The sequence below is a fragment of the Bos javanicus genome, chromosome 20 (assembly GCF_032452875.1).
Source record: "Bos javanicus breed banteng chromosome 20, ARS-OSU_banteng_1.0, whole genome shotgun sequence".
NCBI lineage: Eukaryota > Metazoa > Chordata > Mammalia > Artiodactyla > Bovidae > Bos > Bos javanicus.
The window spans coordinates 3,956,878-3,967,536 of NC_083887.1; the positions used below are offsets into that span (position 1 = coordinate 3,956,878).

General features: G+C 42.8%; 1 protein-coding gene across 1 annotated transcript in view; it reads right to left on the bottom strand.

The window, feature by feature from the left end:
* Positions 1-10,165, bottom strand: part of UBTD2 (ubiquitin domain containing 2) — a 60,214-nt gene extending 50,049 nt beyond the window's left edge. Inside the window, exon 1 of the mRNA XM_061393209.1 lies at positions 9,944-10,165. Coding sequence (XP_061249193.1) covers positions 9,944-10,013 — 70 coding nt within the window. The 5' untranslated portion in view covers positions 10,014-10,165. The remainder of the gene's footprint in view (positions 1-9,943) is intronic.
* Between the last annotated feature and the right edge of the window lie 494 nt (positions 10,166-10,659).

A 10,659-nucleotide genomic window follows, 5' to 3' on the forward strand; every position in this document is an offset into this window, starting at 1 on the left:
AAACTGAGCTATAATGGAAACTTCTACAAGTTTTACTGCAAACATGCAAAAGTATGGCATTACAATATCCAATGTATACTCAGCAATATTTAACCTCTCGGGTCAATATATGGAGTATATTCCAAACCAAATTTGATTCTTGCTAGCTCCAAGTCAAAGGAGCTGATGCAAAATGGAATATATGCTTGACTGTTCTTGCCAACCACATGCATCTTTAAGTACATACACGTTAGTAAAGTCTCAACCTATGGTTCTTGAACTACCAGTGAATCATGAGGAACTTGCTGGTAGCCTAGTACTGCCCAATAAGCAGAAGCAGAAAGCTGGGTAGGGATGGTGAGGGGCGGCGGGAAGAATCAGGTGCAGTGGTCCACCAAATGAAGATAAACCATTCAGGTGGTCTGCAGTAAGGAAAAATGAGAGAATCACTAAATCAGCAAACTGATCATCACGCCCAATTAATATGATCATATTGCTTAACAAAACCAACCTAATGCTTTCTTGCAACAACAGAAGATTGTGTTTCAGTCAAAAATCATGAGATAACTAACTCATTACATAAAAGCAAAAGTTCCTTACTACTGTTATTAACACTCAATAATTATTCTCACTGGAAGACTCACCTGGATATAGTACTACTAGCAAGGTGCTGCCAAAGCTTTGCATTTATAGTAAGAAAATTAGATTTAAAAATCCACTGATTCAAATTTCTCCCTAAGAAAGACAGGTGTCATAGACTAGGGCTATCAAAAATCAAAGGAATAACAATTCCTATATTTCTAATGGCTTAAATCTTCTGTTCATACTATGTAACTCTAGCCACTGATTCCTAAATATAAAATCAGAGATGAAAAGGACAGCTCATTTAATAGCCATAAATAAGACTCTTCATTTAAAATGTCTTTCCAACGTAAGTTCCCAGAGAATCTTATCTGCGAAAAAACTTCAACCCTCTACTTAGTAGAAAATTGAAAACGAGTGGGACAAGCCCAATGGGAGGAAGCAAATGAGGCAGGGGCTACCACATACCACAGCAGGTTTTAATGTAAACTGAAGTGCTTAACTCTCTTCTCAAAGAAGATTCAGCTTGCCCCATATGGCGGTATTTTCCAACTGTCGCTTCCCATCTAATTTCAGTTCTCATACCTACTGAACCTATGGAGCTACCCAAAGTACCACTGTATTTCCAACCTACATTTTCTTGCTGTATATTTTCCTTTTGATTCTTTCCACACAACTCCATTCCTCCTAGCAAAATCAGCCCCCTTCTGCTTTACATCAAGTAAATGCCTCCTATTTCACAGTACGTCTCTCTCCAATTGGTATGAAATTTTATGCATCCTCTCGTGAAGCCCCAGAGCTCACCAACCCGGAAAAACATGAAAGATTTTTACTTCTACTGTCACACTAGGGAGAAAACGAGGAGACTTAATCTTTAGTCCCAGTCATGTTCGATTCGCTTCTTTTTTTTTTTTTTTTTTTTTACCATAGGCACAGCCCTAAGAGAAGCAGCAAAAGAAAATTCAATGAACCACCTAGTGAGATGACAAGTGTAAAACACTGGAAATATATAAAGAATAGATGTCCGTGATATTCTTGAAGAAAGTAACTGATGTCTTGTAGAGAATGCATCTGTTCTGAAGTACGCCAATCTCAAAGGGGCTGTTGCTATATTCTGGAATTGGACGCCCAAGAAGTCTGTCTTATATTAGGACATGAGTACCAAACTACGACCAGAATTTCCACAACCACACTAGAATGAAAAGTTCAAATGCAATTAGATCTATCAGTTTCACAGGCAGACCTGTTTCCCAGTAACTCAACAAAATTCAGTATACTAAGTACTCACTACAGTCAGGTCCTGAGAAGTGATTTCTCATTTCTCTACTTTGTGAAAACTTCATGACTCAATTCTTAGTACTTTCCTCCTCTTTTCACTTAACTTGCAAGGAGATCCAACCAGTCCATTCTAAAGGAGATCAGTCCTGGGTGTTCATTGGAAGGACTGATGCTAAAGCTGAAACTCCAATACTTTGGCCACCTCATGCAAAGAGCTGACTCATTGGAAAAGTCTCTGATGCTGGGAGGGATTGGGGGCAAGAGGAGAAGGGGACAACAGAGGATGAGATGGCTGGATGGCACTACCGACTTGATGGACATGAGTTTGAGTGAACTCTGGGAGTTGGTGATGAACAGGGAGGCCTGGCGTGCTGCGATTCATGGGGTCGAAAGAAGTCGGACACGACTGAGCGACTGAACTGTACTGATAGCCTTCATTCCAGAGAAGGCAACAGCACCCCACTCCAGTACTCTTGCCTGGGAAATCCTGTGAATGGAGGAGCCTGGTGGGCTGCAGTCCATGGGGTCACTAAGAGTCGGGACACGACTGAGCGACTTCACTTTCACTTTTCCTTTTCATGCATTGGAGAAGGAAATGGTAACCCACTCTAGTGTTCTTGCCTGAAGAATCCCAGGGATGGGGGAGCCTGGTGGGCTACCGTCTATGGGGTCACACAGAGTCAGACATGACTGAAGCGACTTAGCATCAGCAGCAGCAGCATAGCCTTCATTGACTTTTACACCTCCAGCCAATTTAGCCAGCTGACTCCAAAATCCACATTCATAATCCTGAACATTTAGGAGTTCCATATCTAAACTTCAAAATGATGTCTCAACTTAAAAATTCTTCTGTCAATTGAACTTTAACATACTGAAAGGTTGCTTTCTCCAGACAGCTCTTTCTTATTCCCCAAAATCTGACATGCCACTTCAGTATTCTTGGTTTACCCAGGTTCACAAATATGGGATTATTTTCTATATCCCCACATCCAAAAAACCAACTCTTGCCATTTTTCCCCCTAATGTATTCCTCTCTCGTCTCTTCCCACTGTAAGCAATCCTTTACCAATGCTTCTTGAACTTGAACGTGCATGGCAACTGTTGGAGAACACTATTAAAATGCAGATTCTGATTCAGCAGTTTATGGCCAGGGCCCGAGAGTCTGCATTTCTAACATGATGTCTCCCACCTGATGACAGTGCTGCTGGTTGAGGAACCACACCTCCTAGCAGCAGAGGTCACTTCGTGTTCCGTTGCTCTCTCAGCACTTGCACAATTTATTCAGTGGTGTTTTTTATCTGTTTAAATAGTGCTTTTCAGTTGCCTCATACATGCACATTTTATTATGCTTTCCTAAAAAAGGATTCTGACATACACAAGAAATAGGATAATGATTCCTTTTTTTGGAACAACAGCAACCAATACAAAGTTGGGCATACTGTGGGTACTCAATGGTTGTTGATTGTAAAATGCTTCCCCAGAAAAGACAATACTCATCTCTTGATTAAGAAACTGAAATGGCTTTATGGATCACCTGTCAAATTTAAAAAACAATTTCATTGCATATCAACCTTTTCATCAGATCTGACAGAGAAAATAAGCTTAAAACAGCTTTCTATTCATAGTTAAAACAAATGTTAGTTATCAGATTTGTAAATTATTGTTATATATTTATTCTTTATCCATCAACAATTAAAAATAAATTTAAAACTGAAACTATAAGCACAGGCAACAAAGGTACAAATAGATACACTGAACTTCATTAAACTTTTGTGAATCAAAAGACACCATCAAGAGCATGAAAAGACAACCTATAGAATGCGAGAAAATATCTCCAAGTCATGTATCTTGTTGTTGTTCAGCCGCTCAGTCATGTCCAACTCTTTGTGATCCCATGGACCACAGCATGCCAGGCTTCCCTGTTCTTCACCAACTCCTGGAGCTTGCTCAAACTCATGTCCTTTGAGACGGTGATGCCATCCAACCATCACATCCTCTGTCATCCCCTTCTCCTCCTGCCTTCAATCTTTCCCATTATCAAGGCCTTTTCTAGTGAGTTGGCTCTTCGCATCAGGTGGCCAAAGTATTCAAGTTTCAGCTTCAGCATCAGTCCTTTCAATGAATATTCAGGACTGATTTCCTTTAGGATTGACTAGTTGGATCTCTTTGCAGTCCAAGGGACTCTCAAGAATCTTCTCCAACACCACAGTTCAAAAGCATCAATTCTTTGGTGTCCACCTTCTTTATGGTCCAACTCTCACATCCATAAATGACCACTGGAAAAACCATAGCTTTGACTAGACAGACCTTTGCTGGTAAAGTAATGGCTCTGCCCTTTAATACGCTGTCTAGGTTGGTCATAGCTTTTCTTCCAAGGAGCAAGCGTCTTTTAATTTCATGGCTGCAGTCACCATCTGCAGTGATTTTGGAGCCCAAAAAAATAGTCACTGTTTTTATTGTTTCCCCATCTATTTGCCATGAAGTGATGGGACCAGATGCCATGATCTTCGTTTTGTGAATGTTGAGCTTTAAGCCAACTTTTTCACTCTCCTCTTTCACTTTCATCAAGAGGCTCTTTAGTTCCTCTTCACTTTCTGCCATAAGGGTGGTGTCATCTGCATATCTGAGGTTATTGATACTTCTCCTGGCAATCTTGATTCCTGCTTGTTCTTCATCCAGCCTGGGATTTCGCATGATGTACTCTGCATACAAGTTAAATAAGCAGAGTGACAATATATAGTCTTGACGTACTCCTGTCCCAAACTGGAACCAGTCCGTTGTTCCATGTCTGATTCTAACTGTTGCTTCTTGACCTGCATACAGGTTTCTCAGGAGGAAGGTAAGGTGGTCTAGTAATCCCATCTCTTTAAGAATTTTCCAGTTTGTTGTGATCCACACAGTCAAAGGCTTTGGCATAGTCAATGAAGCAGAAGCAGATAAACGTTTTTCTGGAATTCTCTTGCTTTTTCTATGATCCAACGTTGGCATGGATGTTGGCAACTTGATCTCTGGTTCCTCTGCCTTTTCTAAATCCAGTTTGAACATCCGGAAGTTCTCGGTTCATGCACTGCTGAAGCCTAGCTTGGAGAATTTTGAGCATTACTTTGCTAGCATGTGAGATTGTTCAATTGTGCAGTAGTTTGCACATTCTTTGGCATTCCCCTTCTTTGGGATTGGAATGAAAACTGACCTCTTCCAGTCCTGTGGCCACTGCTGAGTTACCCAAATCTGCTGGCATTTTGAGTGCAGCACTTTCACAGCATCATCTTTTAGGATTTGAAATAGCTCAGCTGGAATTCCACCACCTCCACTAGCTTTGTTCGTAGTGACGCTTCCTAAGGCCCACTTGACTTCTCATTCCAGGATGTCTGGCTCTAGGTGAGTGATCACACCATCGTGGTTACCTAGGTCATGAAGATCTTTTGGTATAGTTCTACTGTGTATTCTTGCCACCTCTTTTTAACATCTTCTGTTTCTATTAGGTCTATACTGTATGTCCTTTATTGTGTCCATCTTTGCATGAATTTCTCTAATTTTCTATGATTTCTAATTTGCATGATTCCTCTAATTTTCTTGAAGAGATCTCTAGTCTTTCCCATTCTACTGTTTTCCTCTATTTCTTTGCAGTGATCACTTTGGAAGGTTTTCTTATCTCTCCGTGCAATTCTTTGGAATGTATCTTGATAAGGGTTTAATATACAGAATAAAGATTAACATAATCCTACAACTCAGTAGCAAAAACAAAGCCCAAACTCAATTAAAAACAAAAAGGCAAAGGACTTAGATATTTCTATTAAAAGAAGATATTCAAATGCCAAATGAGCACATTAACATCACTATTACAAAATGCAAGCTGAAACCATAAGATGTCCCTCACTTCACACCCGCTATAAAAGCTACAATTTTTAAAATGGGAAATAACAAGCATTGGTGAAAATGTGAAGAAACTAGAACCCTTGTATGCTGCTAGAAGAAATGTAAAATGGTGCAATCACTGTGGGAAAATTTACCTCTAAGAAGTAAACATAAAATTAACATGATCTCTCAATTCCTACGTTCTCCTAGGTATATATCCCAAAGCACTGAAAACTGGGATTTACTCTCTGTACACTAAAGTTCATAGCTGCATTATTCCCAATAGCCAAAAAGTGGAGACAATCCAAACGTCCTTCAACGGATGAAGGGATAATCAAAATATGGCATGTACACACAATAGCTATAAAAAGGATTACTGATACTTGGTACAACAGGATAAACCTTAAGACCTGTTAAGTAAAATATACTACCAACAAAACAATAAATATTGTATGATTCTACTTATATGAGATATCTAGAATAGGCAAATTCAGAGACAAATCCTAGACCAGAGGTTACTAGGGGTTAGGAGGAGAGGGAAGAAAAGATATTGCTTAACAGATCCAGAGTCTGTCTGGAGTGATGAAAAACTCTGTAAATACATAGTGATGTATTGCATGCTGTGGATATAATTAATGCCATTGAAGTATACACTTAAAAGTGGTTAAAATAACAAGTTTTATATGTATTTTACTAAAATTAAAAAAAAATTAAACTAGAGGAAAAGGAAAAAAAGTCAGCATTCTTTATTTTAGCCCCAGTTTAAGCTCTGACTCTGCCATGTTAAGCAAGTTATTTAATTTCTCCCAGCATCAATCCATCTATAAAATAGATACTATCCACCTCCCAGAGTTGTTGAAGACTCAGTGAGAACATAATCACAATACCTGCTACACAATAAATACTGGATTAAATGGTAGCTGTTATTACTCAAAAAGCATTGTTCTCATCAAGTAGGTGTTAAGGCTGCTATAAATGGATATCCAAAAGAACTCCACGATATTCTCAAGACACTCTGAAATAAAGAAGTCAATGTTTGAGATTTCCCTGGCTGTCCAGTAGTTAAGAATTTGCACTTCCACTGCAGGGGCATGGGTGGGTTGGATCCCTAGTTGGGGAACTAAAATCCCATATGCTGAATGCAGCAGCCAAAAAAAAAAAAAAAACCCAAACAAGTCAATATTCAGTATTCAGAGTTCTCCTCCTGTAAACCTAGAAACTGGTGAGCACCTTGGTCAGTACTCTCGGGATATCACTGAAGGTACAGAATAAATGACTTACCCAGAGGTGAGAACCTACTTTCCACTGACACATCACTACTTTCACTAAAGGATTGAAATATGAAAAGGGAATCGGCTGTCTTCAATGAATTTCATTTTACTGTTTTTTTATTCATGTATTTCTTATTTTTAAAACTCATCAGAGATTTAATTACTTAGTAAATGCCACGGGCCACATTCTTGTCTAAAGGACCTAAGTGCCAACCTCAGCATCACAATGTCATCATAATAAGGTGGAGAACTATACAAAATATGCTGTCTGAAAATGTCACAACAGCTGGAAATTCTAGGAGTGTGGAAGCTTGGAGAGCATTGTTAAATAATCTTGCATAAGTTCTATAATATAACTTTCTTGATTTAAATTAGGCATTTAAAAAATGGTCAAAAAAGCTAAAACTCAAAAATTGAATTCTAGGCAAGGTATACCAGAAGATACAGCAACTGATTCCAAAACAATACATAACACAAATCTTACAACATTAAGCCATTTCCATATTCTAAAAATTCTTACAAAAATTTTCCAAATTTCTTCAAAGTACTGCACCTAGAATGGAAGTTATTCTCAATATACACATTTATTTGCATACTTAAGAGACTTAAGATTCAGAGGGAAAGGGAAAGTACAGTACCTCAAATGGCCAAAAAAGTTTTTTAAGTCATTTTACTAAGTCTGCTGATATTCAGAAAGTGAAGCCATCCTAAAATGATGATGTTTGCACAACACTGTGGACGTAATTAAATCTGTCATGAAAATCTTAAATCTGTCATGAAAAACATTGGGAAACTGTGTTTTACTCCATGCTGAAAAAAATTTTTTCATAGCCCAATATGTCCAGATTAAAACTACTACTGTACATCTGAAAAGTGATGGATCTGTGCCAACACCCTTAGGGAAAAGTCTCTCCCTCCCAAACAAAAATCTACTATAATAAGCTAGTAACTATTTAACAAGTTAACCTGAAACACTCACCTGGGCTAATTCCTTTAAATCACAATTAACTCTTTAACTTTCATGACAATAATGGAGAATAAAGGCCTCCACAAATTAAATTCTAGAAATAATCCTTTTATCCCACACAGCTCACTCCTTCACTCCAGTTACATCAGGGTCATGCCTTCTCTCCAGAAATAAAACGAAGGTTTCACAACAATTTTTCTAAACTTTACTCTGGAAAGGTAAAGCACAGCTTAAAACCCAGAGAACTCAGTTCACAAAGAAGCTGACACTATAACTATCTAACTAGGTACCACTGATAATAATAAACTACCAAAAGCTAATACTTCTTGCTTTTAAAAGCCCGTGCTAATAACGTCTGGCTGGTCACAAGTCACACCACCAAAAGGCCTTAAAACCATAAATTAGTTCAAGTGCACTACCAACAACAGAAAAATGTTGAATCAGAATGTTAAAACGAGTGTGAAAAAACTTAAACTACGTATAATTTAAACTACATATAACAAGCACACTATCTATACTTACCAAAAAGTAATTGTACCTGTATAGTTTGGTACCATTAATGATCACCTCACCCACAGGATTTTGACCCTCAGTTTGATCTTAACCCAAGGTTATTTTAAACCACGCCCCCTTTTATCTTCCTGCTTTGTTTTTACTGCAAATCTCATTGTTAACGTGCCACTGAGTAATTATGCTATGACTTGAAATGCACTACAAAGTACCGCTTTCCGTGGACAGTTTTTTTTTTCAAGACGCTTTGCAGAGCTCTCAATTTGCCCAGGATTTAGTCATACAGGATGACCATACATTTTAATGAAGTAGCATGGCTAAACATCATGTAATCAGGACATTCATAAGTCAAAAGTTAGGTGTACATGGAGTTTAACGAGGCAAGCAACTGGTCCAAATGCTAGCACGATAAGAAAAAAGTTGTAAACCCACCCACCCCAACGACTTAGTTTAGGAACTTACACCCCACATTTCTGTGACATCTAACATGAGGTTGGAACAAAACCAACACTGTCATTTTTGCTATTCCTAAAAGGTGTTTCTTCTTTAACTAAAACATTCTGTCCTCTACACAAGGTATAGAATGGGCCCAGCAAGAGGTCATATAACTAAAAGCAGAATTAACTGGATTACTCTTCTCCTATACTACAACATTGATTGAATTAAAATACCTCTCCTCAGCAAACATATTTACAATAAAGTACAAGTGCGTTCCGTGTCACAGAAACTTTTAAACTACGGATCCTACCGGGGTAACAGCATTTGTACTTTTATCCTACATATTTTCCTTTACGTAAGATGGATAGGAATTTGACTAGCCCACCCCAACAGTGCACTGGCCCAATAACCCCAGGCTGGAGAAAGAAGCCACGTTTTACTCCGGCAGACCATTTACCCACCCCTCGTTAAAATAATGCTTGAGGCCACTTGAGACTTCCCCAGCCGAGTTCCAGAAACTTGCAGGTTTAAATGGCCAAATTGGAACCAACCAGGGCAGCTGTCATCTGAAACTCAGGAAAGCGGAGACCAGCCAACTCTGCTGAACAAGGCCGGGTTCGGAGAGATGTGGCGGGGCCCGTCGGAGGGAATACATTAGGCTCCCCTCCCCACCTCCCCCCCCCCCAACCCCCATCAGTTCGCTTTCCTGCAACCCCAGCGCCGCCATCCTGTTCCTGAATAATTAAACGGGCTGGAGAGGGAGCGAGGGAGCCAGAGGCAGTTTCTGGTCCGAGTTTCCCCAGCCGAGGCGGTGGGGTCGAGAGGCCGTGGGCTACCTTCCCGGAGCGCGGAGTGCTTTTCTGGGGCGGGGGACTGGGGGGGTCAGGGAAAAAAGGGGGCGACCCGGCGGCCGGCCGGAAGCGGAGCGCGGGGAGTGACGTGGAAGAGGGGATGACAAAGGGGCGCGGGGGCCCCGGCCGCGAGGCCCGCAGGGGCCGGGACAGGTGGCCAGGCCCGGCCGGGAACAATGGGGGGCCGAGGCTGCCCCCTGGCGCTCACCTACCTCCGGTGCCCTCCGAGTTCTCGTTGAGGCTGCCCGAGGAGTCGTGCTGGGCGCCCACACACCCGCCCATGGGGGCCCCCGGCGCCTCGTCCGCCACCTCCGGGCGCTCGTCCGGGCCCGCCGCCGCCTCCGCTTCCTCAGGCGCCGCCGCCGCCGAGCTCCGGACCAGCGCTCCGCTCCGCTCGCCCGCCGCGGCCCAGCCTCCGCCCCCCTCTCCGCTCCACCCACCGCCTTGGCTCGGCCCCTTCCTCCGCGCCCACTTCTACCTCAGTCCCCGGGCCGCCCGCCCAGCAGGCCTGGCCCGCGCGCCGCCCTCGCCTCCGGCTCGGCCCCGCCAGGCTGGGGCTGGCCCATCCCGGGCGGGCCGCGGCGCCCACCTCACGCCTTCACAGCCCCGCGCTCCCGCGTGCAGGCGAGCCCCGCGCCGGAGCCCCGAGTCCGTCAGACCCCATCGGCCCCCGCCCCACGGCGCCGCCCTCCGCATCCAGGCCTGGGCTCAGCGGGGCCCTCCCGGAAAGGCCGGGGGGGCGGGGCCGTGGGAGGCCGCGCGCTGATTGGCTGCGGGCGTGGCCGCGGGCGGAGGGGCGGGGCAGGAGGCGGGGAGGCGCCGAGGGGATGCGAGGCGGGCGAGAGGGGAGGGGGCCCCCAAACCAAACCCGAGGGAAGGAGGCGCCTGGGGGTTCCGTCCCCGGGAAGAGGCTGAGAAAGCGGGAGAG